Source organism: Neofelis nebulosa, chromosome 9 (genome assembly GCF_028018385.1).
Source record: "Neofelis nebulosa isolate mNeoNeb1 chromosome 9, mNeoNeb1.pri, whole genome shotgun sequence".
Classification (NCBI taxonomy): Eukaryota; Metazoa; Chordata; class Mammalia; order Carnivora; family Felidae; genus Neofelis; species Neofelis nebulosa.
This window is the reverse complement of record NC_080790.1, coordinates 102,292,683-102,310,698: the sequence shown is the minus strand read 5'-3', so window position 1 is coordinate 102,310,698 and position 18,016 is coordinate 102,292,683. Positions and strand designations below refer to the sequence as shown.

The window sequence follows — 18,016 nt, the reverse complement described above, 5'->3', positions numbered from 1 at the left end:
GTGGCTGGTGCTCCCCAGTTCTTAGCTTTATAGGGTTTTTCACGTATTCTGCAAAAACTGGAGGGTATTCCCTACAGCTGAGGTTTGGGTGCCTTCACACTCAATGGAATTTCATGTTTATGGAAAATGGGCAATTCTTACCAGTTTATGTACCTGTTAGTTAACATGAGAACCTCACTGCAGACTGAAATCTGACACTGGAGTAATATTAGGAATCTAGAACTTCTCATCTATGAAGGTAGAACCCTGGTTATGATGAAGATTAATCAAATCTGAAGACCTTCAATTGAGCTGTCTTAAGATGCATATGCTTATTTCAATTGCTACCTATTTTATCATGTTTTATGAATTTACCCAATGTGTACTCAAATTACACTCATAAAAATAACATAAAGTGAAGTGAAAAGTAATAACAAATCACTCTTTTATGTAACCACCTAATAAAGTAGTTATTTCTATTGCTTAGCCATTGGGACTATGTTGAAATAGGGTATGTGTTCCTTTGAGACAATGAGCACATAGGTTCTATAAAATGACAAGGGCTGCAAAATCATCTTTTAAAAAGAATCTCAGTTACTTCCTCAGATCTGAGGGGATCCATGACCTTGAAACCACAATTAGAATCTAGATGAGACCTTATCCCCCCAGCTCTGGTATCTTACTGAAGATCTTGTGTAGGTCAAGTTTATTTGCTTTTTTCTCCTCCACTATAAATTTGAGTTGTTAATTAATCTTCTAACCTCGCTGGGATAAGGTAAGGTTAAGCAAAATGATTGAAAGGAGCTTTGCAAATTTATAAAGATGTTTAATAATATTTCTAATTATATTGAAAGCAGTCTGAGGCTGGTTCTCAGACCCCTCACAAGAAACTCCCATGTGGACTCTCCGCCGCTGGTTTTTGGGCAATGGGTGTGTCCAAGGCTGGCAAGTGAGGGTATCTTCCTCACCCAACACCAGTTAGGGTGGGAAGAGACTAGGTTCAAGGGGAGCATGGAAACTCCCCAGCCCCAGTGTTTTGTTGGAAGCCTCTACTCCTTTGTATTTAGAGGCAGTTAGGAAAAGTGCTTGCTCTGGTGAACTTTGTTCTTCCTCAAAAGCTACAACACTGATCTGACCAAGGAAGTAGTAATGGGCTCTCCCCAGCAACTTTTCCATGCTCCACTCCTCCCTTTTTGCCCTACTATCCTCCCTCACCACTCTCCTCCCCACAAGATGTGACTGAATCTTGAAATGACTTACATAATAATCCTGATCCAGACCTTTCCTCCCAATTAGATGTAATTGTCCAAGAGAAACCTAGGAACAACAATTTTTGAAAATTATTTTTAGTGATAGCATTAATTTAAATGAAGAAAATAAGCCAATTATAGCACAACTTGAAAAAATAATTGAAAAAAAGGAGTGAAAAAAATAAGGCATTTACTTGGTGATTTTATTATAGTATGCTGTTTTAGTTTGATGCAGCTGGTATGCCTAAAAAAGAAACAGAAAAACATTCCAGGTGATACCTTTTATTCGATAATTGATTGATACTGGCCATCTGGCTTCCTCAGTGACAGGAAGCTGGCCTGCTGGTATACAGCAACACCTGGGTATATAAACCTAGTAGCCTTTACTCTTAACTCTCAAAGCTCACACAAATGCTGTCCCATTCCCATTCTCAAAGACAGAACTTCTGAATGCTGGTAAGAGTTCATTCATATTAAAGTCAACACTGGATGGTGCTTTGTTCTATACTTAAAATCTAGGTCTTTTAAAAGTAAAATTTTTAGGAGTAGATGCAAAAGAAAAAAAAATTGCCATTACTGTAACACCTGGCTCTTCCATAGGCTTTAGAAACTGCAAGTAGCAGGGAACAAGGAAAGAGGAGGGTGTGTCTCTTCCCTGTCATATTCAGGATGGAGCATTGTTAACCCTTTTAGGACTCAAGACAACCAAACCTCTTGTAATTTGCATTTCTAAAAATCCAAATTTGTCAGTATACATTACCTGTATCTGAACATCTCCTCTTTCTGCCAAAAATTTATAGTATTGGTATATGTCCCAATCTAAAATCTCACTGTTAGAACTCAGATTTTCAGGTCTCTCAGTCAGTCTCACTTTTTCCACTGGAATACTTTCACTTTTTTCCAATTTGTCAGCAACTGTGAACAGAAACAAAACAGAGACTAGCCAGAATACACAAGGTTGCAAGAGATAACTTAGAGAAAACAGCTTAGAGAAAACACTGTTCAGCCTATTCTTAAATTGTTCAGAGGTCTGGCCTACTAACAGAAAAAATATATATACCCTTAGGAGATAGAAATTTACTGATTTTTGTTTACTTGGTTCTGAGAAAAGCACAAGAAACCTCATTATTTTGTGCAGTCCCTACAAATAGTGTATTAACACATATCAGAGCCTACTGAAGAGTTTGTCCAAGCAGGCTCAAGGAGAGAAGACAGATGTTAGAAGCAGGCAACGGACCCTGTCTACCACTGACCTTTTCCAAGATTGAAACTACAATATAAGAGTAATAGCTTCTTAATTATTTCCTATAAAGAGTAGGAAACTAAATATAAATATAAATATATTTGAATAAACCTAACAAAGTATGAAGTTTGAAACATATAGTAATTGTAATTTCATTAAGCATATGAAATGATCTTGTTATATATAATATCTTAAATTAAAAAGCAGTTGTTTCACTCTTTCCTTTCTCAGATCCTAATAATGCCAGAGCTGTGTATTTAGATATTATTTTGATTATAGAAATTAACCATATGGACCTTACCTTATTCACTTCTTGGAAGACTTTTATTTAAAAACCTATTATGTCGTCTGGTTCAATGATGTGCAAGATGAAATGTTACATTCAACTTTGAAAATGATTCCAGGAACATATATTAATCTCATGCTCTATTTTTTGTGATCATTTTAATTATTTAAATAGAATAATGCTTACTTAAGTTGTTCTCACATGTGGTGACAGAGACTGGTAGTGTATGTATCTTACATCCATTTATTGAAGAGTTTTTAACAAGCCATCCCATATTCTAAATGTTAGAATTGGAAAAACTGCTAAATATTTATTGATGCTTCATTCAAATTCTCAGTTGAATGAAAGCACAGCACAAGAACATGGGGACTTATTCTAACAAAAATAAAAGATAAGCACATTCATTTAAAGCTTTTGAAAAGTAATAAAATCAGAAAACTCTACATTGTGGGGCGCCTGGGTGGCGCAGTCGGTTAAGCGTCCGACTTCAGCCAGGTCACGATCTCGCGGTCTGTGAGTTCGAGCCCCGCGTCAGGCTCTGGGCTGATGGCTCGGAGCCTGGAGCCTGTTTCCGATTCTGTGTCTCCCTCTCTCTCTGCCCCTCCCCTGTTCATGCTCTGTCTCTCTCTGTCCCAAAAATAAATAAAAAACGTTAAAAAAAAAAAATACTTTAAAAAAAAAAAAAGAAAACTCTACATTGTATTAAAAGAATTGTACTATAACAAATGCTGAAAGCATAGTCATTTAATACTTTCATAAATATACAAACTGGCATTGATTTATTCTTCTAATTGCTCAGCAAGTCTATTTATCTTAAAATAAATTATGTGAAATACTCACTGTAATCTGCTACCTTCTTGTAATGATTTAGGGCAACTTCACAATTCTGTAGAACATTGATTCCTGACAAATATCTGTACCCCTAAAACACAAGGATATATATTCTTAATATTCTGACAGTGTTGTATTTATAACATGCCTATTTGGGCCCAAGAATACTTGATTTATTTACCAAAATCATTTGGGACATCATGCTTCCTCCAGCACTTCCAAAGGTGTAATATATCAGTGCCTAAAGTAAACGAAAAAAAATCTATATCTATATCCGCCATTTAAATTTGAAGCTCAAACCAATCATTGCTTTTTTATTCCTTGCCCAGCAATGAACTTTGAACTACTCCAAAATAAATTTCAACTTTTGTCTTCTTCCCTGGTAAAGATGGCTGACATTTTTGGAGGACTTAGGGCATTGTACATGATATTTCATTTACATTACAAAATACCTATGAAGTAGATATTATCTATCTATAATGGAGATATTATCTATCTATCTAAAGTATGGGACATTAAGAAATTTTATTTTATTTTTGTTTAAAAATTTTTTAAAACATTTATTATTGAGAGACAGAGAGTGAACAGGGGAGGGGCAGAGAGAGAGGGAGACACAGAATCTGAAGCAGGCTCCAGGCTCTGAGCTGTCAGTACGGAGCTTGACACAGGGCTTGAACTCACAAACCGTGAGATCATGACCTGAGCTGAAGTCGGATGCTTAACCGACTGAGCCACTCAGGCACCCCAAGAAACTTATGGTATTTTAATCTTAAACTTCTGACTATTGAGCTGGCGCTTTTAACCACCACTCTCAAGTAAGCCCCTTTACCTAAAGAGGAGACTATTCAATATCCCTTTTTAAAAAATTCAGTTTTGTTCCAGGAAGAACAGAATAACTTTACCTTGGCTTGATTGTATTCCATTCCTATTCCATAAGAAGACAAAAATCCTAGTGCCTGAAGCCCAAAAGAAAAGGAAAACTAAATAAATCCATTTATTTCACAATTATTCTTATTTACAGTGGTAAAAGATATTTTAAATGTCTGTTGCATAATAATTGTATTGTTGGCTTATATCTTATATCCTATAATAAAGTACCCTTTTACACTTTTGCTAAGGCTGTAAGAAATTGGAAAAGGTAATAGTGGGAGTTTTCTATAGTATATATGAAAATAGGCTAATACTGACATTTAGTATAAATCATAATAATGAAACGTTATAAACCAATGATATTTATATTCTTGCCTTTTGTGGCAATGAAAAAACTTCTTCCTTCAACATTTTAGAATTTAGATTTGAATATTTGTCTTCATATTTTTAAAAGAAAATGCAATGTATATAAAAAATTCAAATGCAAAGAACTGTATTGAATAAAAGGAAAGTCTAATCGTGTAGCAAGATGCTGAAATAGGCAGCCCCAGATCTTGTCCCTCCATAGAGACACTGATTTAGCAACAATATACAGTCCAAAAAATCTTTATGAGAACTCCAGCAACAACTTAAGAAATCATAGTAACCCAGACAAACCCAAAGCAAGGAACGAACAATCCATTGATACAGGTAAAGAAAGCCGTTTATTTAACCTGCAATTCCTCCTCCCCCAAGCCAGCATAGCACAGTGTGATTAAGAGGAAAAGCCCAACTCAGGACTTCTCTCTTGGGAGGGAAAGAGAAGAGTGGAACCTAGGTCCAATGTTTCAGCTTTTGCAGGGACTACCCATGGGTCTGATTTCTGTCTTGCCTGACTTGGCATGATTGAAGAACCAGCATACTATGGATTCCTGGGCAGCTGCTGAGAACAAAAGAGAGCTCAGCCACTAATTGCAGGACTGGAGAATTTCCCATATACCACAGATAGAAGCCAGCACAACTTGGCACAATCAGCAGAAAGTGACCAACTTGTGACTTCTTTGGGAGGAAAAGAGAAGACTGGAATGGGGGCCCAATGTTATGGCTTTTGGGAAGCTACTCAAGGACTGATTTATATCTCATCTGACCTGAAGCACTGATCAAACTCTCATGCTTTAGATGCCTGGGGCCACTAAGAAGAAAAAGGAGTTTTGCATCTTGTTGCAACCCCAGAGAACCTGCAATATCACATACAGACACTAAAAGGAGCAAAAGACTACAAGCTCCCGAAAAATACCAGCAAATCTCTGTAACTGGAAATTACAAACACAAGCCCCAAGAAGACACACCCCCAGAAATGATTTGAGAGATACCCAGAATCTCTAGCTATGTTGATAGGTGAAGGTATTTCCCTGCACATATCCAATCTGTAAAGATAAAGGGGTGGCTATATTTCCAAATACATAAATCACAGAAAAAATTAACAAGGCATATGAAGAAACAGGCAAACATGGCCCAATCAAAGGAACAAAATAAATCTTAAAAAAATAAAACCCTCAACCCTAAAGAAATGGAGATCTATAAGTTACCATACAAAAAATCCAAAATAATCATCTTAAGCTCAAAATGCTACAAGAGAGCACATATAAACAACTAACCAAAATCAGGAAAAGGATGCATGAATAGAATGAGAATATCAAAAAAGAGATTGAAAAAGAAAGAAAGAAAGAGAGGAAGGAGGGAAGAAAGGGAGGAAGGAAGAAAGAAAGATTTCTTTCAAAAACTCTGGAGCTGAAGAATATAATAACTGAATTGAAAAATTCATTAGTGGGCTTTAACAGTAGACTGATTAAGCAGAAGAAGGAATCAATGAACCTGAAATCAGTGGAACAAAAAAAATGAAGACAAGTAAGAAATCCTAAGAGACTTATGGGAAACCATCAAGTGGACCAATATACACATTATGGGAGTCGCAGAAGAATAGTGAGAGAAAAAGGGGCAGAGAGCTTATTTTAAGAAACAATGGCTGATAATTTCCCATATCTGAGGAAGGAAATGGATATCTAAATTCAAGAAATTCAATAAACTTCAACTAGGATGAACCCAAAGAGGCCCACAGCAAGACACATTATAATCAAACTGTTACAAGTCAAAGACAGGATCTTGAAAGTAGCAAGAGAAAAGAGACTCATCATGTACAAGAAAGTTCCCTTAAGTTTATGAGCAGATATCTCAGTAGAAACATTACAAGCCAGAGGGAATAGGCTAATGTGAGCAAAATACTGAAAGAAAAAAGTTGTCAACCAGAATACTGTATGTGGCAAAACTGACCTTCAAAAATGGAGAAGTAAAGGCCTTCCCAGATAAACAAAAGCTAAAGGAGTTCATCAACACTAGACCTACCCTATAAAAACTGTTAACAGGAGTCCTGCAAGTTGAAAGAAAAAGATGCTAGACAGCAAAACAAAAATATACAAAAATATAGAGCTCTCTGGTAAAGATAAATACATAGACAAATACAGAATCCTGTAGTACTGTAATAGTGGTACAAAAGTCAGGTTTAATTCTGGTATAGAATTTAATAAAACAACAAAAGCATAAAAGAAAACTATAACTATAAATGTGAATGAATACAAAATGTGAATTGGGTTATTGATAACATAAAGTGGGGGGAGAGAGGAGTGTTGTGATTGCAGTTAAGTTGATATTAATTTAACTAGAAGATGTTTTATGTAATCCCCTTGGTAACGACAAGGAAATAGTTATAGAAGATACACCAAGAAAATAAGAAGGGAATGAAAGCATGCCATTACTAAATAAATAGATAAATAACAAAAGGAGGGACGAAGAAGGGAGAAGGACAAAATAACTACAAGGCAAACAAAAACAATCAACAAAATGACAACAGGAAGTCTTTCCTTATCAGTAATTACTCTAAATACAAATGGATTGCACTCCAAACAAAAGATACAGAGTGGCTGAATGGATAAAAATAAGCAATATCCAACTATCTGATGTCTACAAGAGGCTTTATTTTTTTAGAGCTGGGGGGAGAGGCAAAGAAAGAGGGAGAGCGAGAATCCCAAGCAGGCTCTGTGCTGTGAGCATACAGCCCGACGCAGGGCTCAATCTCACAACTGTGACATCATGCCCTGAGCTGACATCAAGAGTTGGACCTTTAACTGACTGAGCCACCTAGACACCCCCAAGAGACTTTAGATGTAAGGACACATAGGCTTAAAGTGAAAGAATGGAAACACATATTCCATGCAAATTGTAACAAAAAGAGTAAGAGATGACCATAATTATATGAGACAAAAGTAGATTTTAAGTCAGAAAGTGTCAAAAGAGACAAAAAAGGATATTATATAATGATAATAGGGTCAATTCACCAGGAAGATATAACCATTATAAATATATATGCACTAACGGTAGAGCACCCAAACATATGAAGCAAACATTGACAGAACTGAAAGAAGAAATAGACAGTAACACAATAATGGTAGGAGATTTTAATGCCCCATTTTCAATAATGGATAGAACAACCAGACCAAAGCTCAGCGAAGAAACAGAGGAGTTGAACAACACCATAGACTAATCGGACCTAACAGACGTATAGAATGCTCCACCCAACAATAGCAGAATGTACATTCTTCTTAAGAACACATAGAAAAATTGGGAATGCAAGCTGGTGCATTCACTCTGGAAAACAGTATGGAGGTTCCTCAAAAAACTAAAAATAGAACTACCCTACAACCCAGCAATTGCACTACTAGGTATTTATCCAAGGGATACAGGTGTGCTGTTTTGAAGGGACACATGCACCCCCATGCTTATAGCAGCACTATCAACAATAGTCAAAGTATGGAAAGAGCCCAAATGTCCATCGATGGATGAATGGATAAAGAAGATGTGGTATATATATACAATGGACTATTACTTGGCAATCAAAAAGAATGAAATCTGCAGCTACGTGGATGGAACTGGAGGGTATTATGCTAAGTGAAATTAGAGAAAGACAAAAATCATATGACTTCACTCATGAGAACTTTAAGAGACAAAACAGATGAACATAAGGGAAGGGAAACAAAAATAATATAAAAACAGAGAGGGGGACAAAGCACAAGAGACTCATAAATCTGGAGAACAAAGTGAGGGTTACTGGAGGGGGTGTTGGAGGGGGGATGGGCTAAATGAGTAAGGGGCACTAAGGAATCTACTTGTGAAATCATTGTTGTACTATATACTAATTTGGATGTAAATTAAAAAAATAATAAAATTAAAAAACACACACATAGAACATTTTCCAGGGCAGGCCATATGTTAAGTCACAAAACAAATATGAATAAATTAAAGAAGATCAAAATCACACCAAGTATCTTTTCTGAACACAATGGAATGAGACTAGAAATCAATAGAAAAAAGAACACTGAAAATTCAGAAATATGTGGAAATTAAGCATCACACTCTTGAACTATCAATGGGTCAAGGAAGAAATCAGAAGGAAATTTAGAAAATATCTTGAGACAAATGAAAATTAAAATACAACATACCAAAACTTATGAGATGCAGCAAAAGCAGTACTAAGAGGAAGTTTATAGAGGTAAGTGTCTACATTTAAAAAGAAAGATCTCAAATCAAATCAACAACCTAACTTTCCATCTTAAAACACACACACACACACACACACACACACACACACACACAGGAAAAGAAGAACAATCTAAACCCAAAATTAATGGAAGGAAGGATATAAAGATTAAAGAAAAAAAACAGACAATAGAAAAGGTATATAAACACATGCTGCAAAATGGTTGAACCTTTAGGACAGTATACTAGGTGAAATAAGCCAGTCACAAAAAAGACAAAAACTGCATGAAACCACTTATATGAGGTCTCTAAAGTAGTCAAACTCTTAGAAACAAAAAACAAAATGAAATTTGCTAAGATCTAGGGAGAGGGAGGAGAGGGGAGTTGTTTAATGGATTTCAGATTTGTAAGATTAAGCAGTTCTAGACATCCACACAATGATGCACATACTGCTGTACTGTACAGTAAAAATGCTCAAGATGGTGAATTTTATATTTTTACCTCATTTTTTTAAAAAGTGGAAGTCTTCCGTCATCACCAATGCTTGATAATCCCCATCATCCCCAAGCATCCCCATGCTTGATAATAGTTTCATATATGTCTTTCCAAACCACTTTCTAAGCATTCACATACTTCGAAATGGTGTAGTTTTTCTTAAAGCCCGTCCCTTACTGATTTGGCATTCCTTTGTTACGATATACTAAATTTTCTTATATTCATGGATCTAAGTCTAGAACTTCTAGTTCCTTGGTTTTCAATGGACTATTTTCATAATAATGAAAATATGTTATTTGTGTTTTTTGTCATCTTGACATTTGCATGAATGATGCAAGTCAATGGTAAATAAAACTGCTGTCATGTTGGCATGAATCAAGCAAGTACACCAAACTGCCATTTATATTGTTATTGTATTCTTCACACCACACACTCACAGCAAAACTAAAAATGCTAGTGTCAGGAATGTCCTTGATGAAGCAGTAAAAACATTTTTGTAAGTCTCAACTCCTGAATAAATGTCCCTTTATATTCTAAGATGGAAAGTAGGCATAAAGCACCTCCAATAGTGAAATATGTTGGTTGTTTCAAGGAAATGCTTGAAAAGCTTGTTTGAGTTGCAAGCTAAATAGTCACTTTTTTTCATGGAACACCATCTTTAGTTGAAGGAACAATGGGATAAGCTACATTCATTTAGACTGGCAGACATCTTCTTGAAAATGAACAAAGTAAACCTGCCACTTCAATGAAAATGATTGAAAGTACTGTTGCCAATGACAAATTCAAGCTTTTAAGCAAAAATTAGAATTTTGGAAAGCTTGTATTTGCTACCATGTGCTTGCCACTCCAATACTTAGACTTTTCATGATGGTGGTATTAACAAATATGATTTTGATATTGTACAAAGCAATGTGTCAAATTTGGAAGAACTGCATAACTTAGTGAACCAATATTTTCTAAATAACCAATGTATGATACTATAAAATCATGTATAGGTAAAAAAATGCATTCAAAATGCAAGGTAGACCCGTTACTTTTAATGTAACAGAATAGGAAAAAGTTCATTATATGATTTTGGATTCCACACTGCAATTAACCTTTAAGAAATTATCACTGTTGGGCTTTGGTGTAGCACCAAAGAATATCTACAATTATCTGAAAAAGCTATTAAAATAGTCTTACCTTTTCTAGTTTTATTTTACTTTGCTACTTTCTTTTTTCTTTCATCTTTTTGAGATATGTTTTTAAGTTTCTTGTTTATTAAAAAACATTTAAAGGTATATATTTTCCTGTGCATGTGGCTTTAGCCATATTCCTTAACTTTTACATATAGTTGTGTCATTATCATGTTCCTAATATGTCATTTCAGTTTCTACTTTATCTTTGCTACTTGCTAAAAATTAGGACTCTTCAAATTTTATAAAGAGTTAAGCTTTTTTTCCAGTAATTTTTAGTTTCACTGCTTCTAGTCAAAGAATGCAGTATCATTCCTATTTTTATTTTTATTTTTTTTTACATACAAATCTGATATTTAAGTTTTATTAGATACATAGGGTTGGGCTATTAACTTATCCTCTCTGAGCCTGTTATTTTGTGTAAAATGTGGATATAAAAGTAGCTACACCACAAATTATTATTAGGATTTTAGATACGGTTATTAACTACCTAAGTTAAAGCTATATAAAGCCATATTTCCTTTTGTTTTGCCTCCAGAAGCACAGATTTGGATTAATCATAGTCTTTAGCCACGAAGTACTCTCATCACTGGCTCACAAATGGTTGCCCTTGTTTTGTTGTTTGCTTGTTTGTTTATACTTATTTGTTTTTTTTAAAAAATACAACCACTTAAACATTCACCACTCAATATAAGAACTAGAATTTTGCTTGAAAGTCCCCTTTGGCTACTCCATTATGGGATAGGTCACAGTTATCTAGCATGGCCAGATGTCAGACGATAGAAGATTGTTCTTGGGTTGTAGGGCTTTTAATCTGTACAGTTAAGTCTACGCCAGCTCCTCTCCCAATGTGATTAGAGTCCAAAGTAAAATAGCAAAGTGATATAACAGAAGCTTTAGCCCAGTCCTGTCTTGCTGGTTGAGTCTTCTTAGTAGATGGTACCATCAACCTCTCTCTCACAGTGATCAGGTCAAATTCCCTTTCTACTACTTGCAAGCGTATAATGATGTGAGTGAGTGGCAGAATTTGCCGCATGACATGAGTGTTCATGTTTGCAGAATCACTGTCCATCATGGGGCATAATCAGTGTGCTGGAGTCAAACCCTTGAGGTTAACCAGAAATGGTATCACCTTAGGTATTTGACCAATGCTGGTTTCCATGGTGCTTTGTAGGAGGTCAGTTCCATTTCTGGGAGATCAGCTTGTAGTGGATTGGTCTTTAAAAGTTAATCTTTACCTCTCAATCCTATTCATCTAAATTTCTCCCAATATTTGGTAATTGTCAAACATTAATATTTTTTTTTTCAACGCTTTTTTAAATTTATTTTTGGGACAGAGAGAGACAGAGCATGAATGGGGGAGGGGCAGAGAGAGAGGGAGACACAGAATCGGAAACAGGCTCCAGGCTCTGAGCCATCAGCCCAGAGCCTGACGCGGGGCTCGAACTCACGGACCGCGAGATCGTGACCTGGCTGAAGTCGGACGCTTAACCGACTGCGCCACCCAGGAGCCCCTCAAACATTAATATTTTTATTTTTATTATGTTGTCAGTCAACAGGTCTAAAGTGGCATTTTATGTTGCAATTTGTATTTTCCAAATATCTGGTGAAACTAAATCTTTCTTTGTACATATATTGATTGGTAATATGTTTCCTTTACCTCCAAGTGCTTGCTCATGAATTTGGTCGTTTGTTATTGTGTTATTTGTGCTTTCCTTATGATTTCCAAATGTTCTTTATATATTGTTATTAATCTTTTATAGGTTATACATGTTAAAAATATCTTCTTCCAGTTTATTATACAAATTTTCATTTTCTTTAATGTGTCTTCTCATTAGTAAGTGATCTTGATATTAATGTAAATTCATCCATTTGTTTTCCCCTACATTGGTACATTTTGTGTTTTAAGAAATCCTTCTCTACTTTTTTTTAAATTTTATTTTTTTATTTTTTAAAATTTACATCCAAATTAGTTACCTTATAGTGCAACAATGATTTCAGGAGTAGATTCCTTAGTGCCACTTACCCATTTAGCCCATCCCCCCTCCCACATCCCCTCCAGTAACCCTCACTTTGTTCTCCAGATTTATGAGTCTCCTGTGTTTTGTCCCCCTCCCTGTTTTTATATTATTTTTGTTTCCCTTCCCTTATGTTCATCTGTTTTGTCTCTTAAAGTCCTCATATGAGTGAAGTCATATGATTTTTGTCTTTCTCTGACTAATTTCACTTAGCATAATACCCTCCAGTTCCATCCACGTAGTTGCAAATGGCAAGATTTCATTCTTTTTGATTGCCAAGTAATCGTCCATTGTATATATATATATATACCACATCTTCTTTATCCATTCATCCATCGATGGACATTTGGGCTCTTTCCATACTTTGGCTATTGTTGATAGTGCTGCTATAAGCATGGGGGTGCCTGTGTCCCTTCGAAACAGCACACCTGTATCCCTTGGATAAATGCCTAGTAGTGCAATTGCTGGGTTGTAGGGTAGTTCTATTTTTAGTTTTTTGAGGAACCTCCATACTGTTTTCCAGAGTGAATGCACCAGCTTGAATTCTCATCATTTCTATTTTTAAAAGTAAATTAACTTTTTTCTCTGTGTGATAATTTTTAAAAATAACTTTTTAATTTTTTTGCTTTTTAATTTTCTTTGGGATGGTTTTGCATATAAAATCTTGTATGTAGATGTGGTCAGGGTATGCTGTTTTTTGTCTGCTTGGATTCTCTTTGTGAAACCACTTTTATTCCATTCTGAGTTCATTTGATTCAACAGGGCTCCTCACCCTGCTCCTCCTGTGTCACTAGACACAGGTTCAACCAATCAGATTATTCTCCTTCTGGATGCAATAAGTGATTTGGGGTGGTTTTGTGAACTAATCTGGCACTTTTGCTGAAATCATTGGGAAAAAAAACTGGCATCTTTCATGGAGACTTCCAGATAGAAGGGCTAATGATATCTAGGTTTGTTGGAAACTGTTTTTGCCTTCATGGGGGTCAAGCCACTCAAAATAAAACCATCATAGAAAAAAGCAAAACCCAGAGACCAAGAATGTATGTCCTGATGTCATCATTCTGGCCTCTGAATCCAGATGATCTAAAAGCAGCTATAACTTGTACTTCACAGTTAAATGAGTCGATAAATCACACTTTTGCCAGATAGGTTGAATTCTCTGTACTTGAAATTCAGAGAATCCTAACCAATACAAGCGGACATCTCTGTTGATGGGAAGTTTATTAAGTTAATAGACACACAGTAAACCAAAATTAATCTCTGTATTGTAGTTGTTCCTTAGGACTTAGTTGTTTAAACTGTATGGTAATTTGGTGCCTAACAAATCAATTCCTTCTTGTACCACTTTCTGCCCTGTTAGACACTTGAGGGCAGCTATTTGATACCTGGTGTTTTCTACTACAAAGATTCCCTATTTTGCCTTCCTCCTGTGATATATTTTAGGTTATATTCACCATCTTGTGTGTTTTCTGAATCTGGTCTATATTGTGGATGCCATATTTCTGTCATGGCCCTGTGGAAACAAAGTAGTTACAAGTTTTTAAAGAAAAGGAGGTACCCCAAAGTAGATAAAACTACATAACTTTTTGTTACTAAATTATGTGCAGAAGGAATGGCTCTTACAAGCCAAGTTATCCCACTAAACACAGGAGAAATTGCCAAATCCCTAGGAATAGATGAAAAACTAATGAATGAAAAGCTGTTGTGACCAGTTTATTTATCACAAAGGGTTACAATTAAGGTGTTCAGCATCAAGCATTGTCAGAAACTTCTTGCTAACCTTGAACTGAACTTCTAGCAACATGTGATTCAATCGAAGAAAAGATAAAAGTATAAATTTAGTCAAATTGGAAAGTGTCAGCACTAATAGTTGTAGAATGAGTCAGTAGTTTGGAAGAAATCCTGGAGGTAATCGAGGAACACTCCCTGAGGAAATGTCACACTACTGACATTCTTAAGGGTATGGAGAATGATATGCTAGAAAAGATAGTCATCAAGGAAGTTTTCTAAGTTGAAAACTGATTCAGTTAGATTCTGAATGAGAAGAATTTTGGAGCACCTTGATTTACTTAACTTATATTTACCTTTTTATGTAATCAAAGACTGACATCTGATGGAAATCTATGTCTAGAATGTCTAAAAAATGTCTAGAATGTCTAAAAAATGTACAAAAAAATCTAGTAAGAAAACTTTAAACTTTAATTGACATCATTTATATAATTAAATAAGTTAAATTTTAAAATATATATAACTTACAGTCGATGATGTCTTATAATGGATAAAATATGTGATTATCATCTCTACCACATTTTTCAGATTTCTTAGTCTAGCAACCCTGTAAAATAGAGTTTGCTTAATACAGATTGTTCTTAGTGAACTCATGCTGCTTGGCAAATAATACTGCTTCATTTTCTGGGATTTTCAAAAACAAACATTTTGAAAATATGATGGGGAATTTTACCATTAAACTCACCAGCACTATGCATAATTTGCAGAATTTTACATCCTCCAAGCCTTGTGGCTTCTTTTCTGCCCTCTTTAGTCACTCAAAATCACTGACAAGTTGGCAATAACATCATTCGTAAGTTCTCTCAGTACTCAGGGATGCAACAGGATTGGGCCAAAAAATTTGAACTCACTCCAAACAGATGTTTGCTGCACTCTGCTTCAGGTGCTTCTGAGAAGTGCATTCTACCCTTTTAATTCTGAATATAAATATCCTTGTTCCAGTTACTATGTCTGTGTAACAAATTACTCCGAAACCTAGTGGCATAAAGCAACCATTTATTATGCTAAGGGTTCTGTGGGTCAATAATTTGGTCAAGAGTGAGCATTTTTGTCTCTGATCCACCATATGGGGACCTTAGTTGGAAGACTCAAAGGCTGGAGGTTAGAATCATCTGAAAACTTGTTCATATGTATGTTTGGCAGTTGATACTGGATATTGGTTGAGACCTTAGCTGAGACTGATGGCCAGGACACCTACATGTGGCCTCTCCTATAGTATAGGTTTTCTCAGAGCATGGTGGCTGAGTTCCAAGGGTGAGCTTCTTGAGAGGAAGAGCTAAGCAGCACTGTATACTTTTTATGACTTCCCTCGGAAATGTAGCATTACTTCTACCAAACTCTACTGTTTGAAATTGTCAAGAATCTCCCCTAGGTAGTAGAAAATAGGAGGGAGGGAAGATAGACTCCATTTTTTTGACTATGTTGGTTGGGTGTTGAAATAGTATATGGGACTGGAAATAATTGATGTGGCCATTTTTGAGAAAAAAAAATCATGACAATGCTTTACAAAAGCCAGAAGAATGTGGGGATATCTCACTTCATTCTAGTTATTAATTATTATGAATTAATGACTTTTAGTATACTTGAGGTATGTCAGTCCATTGTGGTAATTATTCATGTTAGTGCTCAATTTTTCCATCTTGAGTCAATAGTAGTAGCCTATTTTGAGTTTGCTCAGTCCTTTGGTCATGACCATGGTATTTTCTGACAGCTTTTTTGTTATCATAATGTATTATATGGCACCTTGTATTATACTGATATGACCCCTTGTATAATAAGATGTTTCAAGAGCATCTTGTACATTTCTTGTCCCACACCCAGAATTTGACATCTTCCAAAGAAGCTGGTTTCTTTTTAGTTGGAGAGGATTTGATTTTTATTTTAAACACAATTCCTCCTTGGGGAGAAAGCTAGTATCTAAATTTAAATTTTAATATATTTAAAAATACAGGGGTGCCTGGGTGCCTCAGTCTGTTGGGTGTCCAACTGATTTTGGTTCAGGTCATGATCCAGGGTGGTAGGATTGAGCCCTGTGTCAGCTCCATGCTCAGTGTGGAGCCTGCTTGGGATTCTCTCTGTCCCTCTGCCCCTCTCCCCCATTCACATGTTCTCTCTCTTTAAAATAAAATAAAAAATAAAAATACATGTTTTTGTATTAACAATGACAATTTTAATGCTTCTGATGGCTTAAAATATAGACATCAATGTCCTGCTCCTTTCTTGGCTACTCTTTATTCCCTTCATAAACAACCACTTTTAATTATTTTTGCTGTTTTATTCACATAACTTGTCATCATTATAATTCTTGATAAATTGCTACCAGTTGTGGTTAATTTTTATATTTCATACATTATATGCACATTTGCTATTTTATAGATGACTTAGGTCATTTACATTTAGGTCATTTACTTTCTCACTTTTTCTCCTTGCACCTCTTCTTGACAGAATCATAACACTATTTTTTGTCATAATATAATTGTAAAAGTCTGTCTTGGTGTTCCTAATATTTTCAAGATTCTACTCATTTGGAAATTTATAATTCCTGTCACCATTTTTAGGAGTTCATCCCACACTCTTATGTATATCACTGATAATATAATTTTCCATGCTTTATATTAAAAATAATCTGGTCTTATCCATTCAACTTAATAGTTGATGAAATATTGAAGAATACAAAGTCATAGGCAGAATCTTTTGGTGGATTGCCATAGACTTGCTTTCACCTTGGCATCGACCCATGAGTCTACTCTTTACTTACTGTCATCAAAGCCCACATTTCCATTGTTTCACTGAGTTTATGAAAATATCATGCAAGGTTTTGTTAAATGTCTCACTAAAATGAAGATACCACGAAGTCTGATAATTCATGCCAAACAGAAAATGAATATTTTCTTAAACTTTTTATTACAATTTCAAAGGCAAAGAACTATGTTACTGTTTAAATTAAAGAACTGACTACAGAGTTCAGCAAAGCATAATAGCTGTAATATGTGGTTTATAAGTATAATTTGTGTAATTTACTTAATCCACACACTGAAAAAAAATCTATGGTTCGACCAATTCCTCTTTAGTCTCAAACATGATCTTTTTATTGGAAAGTTGACCATAAGGCTGTTATAACAAATGGAAGGCGTCTGGAATCCTGGTACTTCTCTAACCCTTATAGTTTATATTTAAAATGGCCTTATTGGCTCCTATTAAGGATGTCTTTAGTCAATATTAGATTTTTATTTTTCTTGCAACTCTTAGCAATTTTTGATTCTGCTGAATTTAGAAACTGGTTTATTTATTTAGAAATTTTAACAGTAAACAAATATACTGACCTTTATATAAGTAAATAAAGATACTGTTCTATTCAGTTGAGCTTGTATTTTAAAATACTTTCACCAAAAGTGTATAATTTTGTGCACAGCTTATCACACTTTTTGGCCTGATTCTGAAGAAATTTGTGAGTTGTGGATTGTGTGGGAGTTAAATTTCCATTCTGTGCCTGGGGAGGGAAGCCTTTCTCT

General features: G+C 35.3%; 1 protein-coding gene across 6 annotated transcripts in view; it reads right to left on the bottom strand.

Annotated features, from left to right (window-relative positions):
• The window catches only part of SEL1L2 (SEL1L2 adaptor subunit of SYVN1 ubiquitin ligase), a 122,951-nt gene that overhangs the window by 31,472 nt on the left and 73,463 nt on the right, over positions 1–18,016 (bottom strand). For all 6 annotated transcript variants that reach the window (XM_058684842.1, XM_058684841.1, XM_058684839.1 and 3 more), the window contains 5 exons: positions 4,492–4,545; positions 3,771–3,830; positions 3,599–3,680; positions 1,990–2,144; positions 1,240–1,296 (listed from right to left, as the gene is read on the bottom strand). In XM_058684842.1, coding sequence (XP_058540825.1) covers positions 1,240–1,296; positions 1,990–2,144; positions 3,599–3,680; positions 3,771–3,830; positions 4,492–4,545 — 408 coding nt within the window. The remainder of the gene's footprint in view (positions 1–1,239; positions 1,297–1,989; positions 2,145–3,598; positions 3,681–3,770; positions 3,831–4,491; positions 4,546–18,016) is intronic.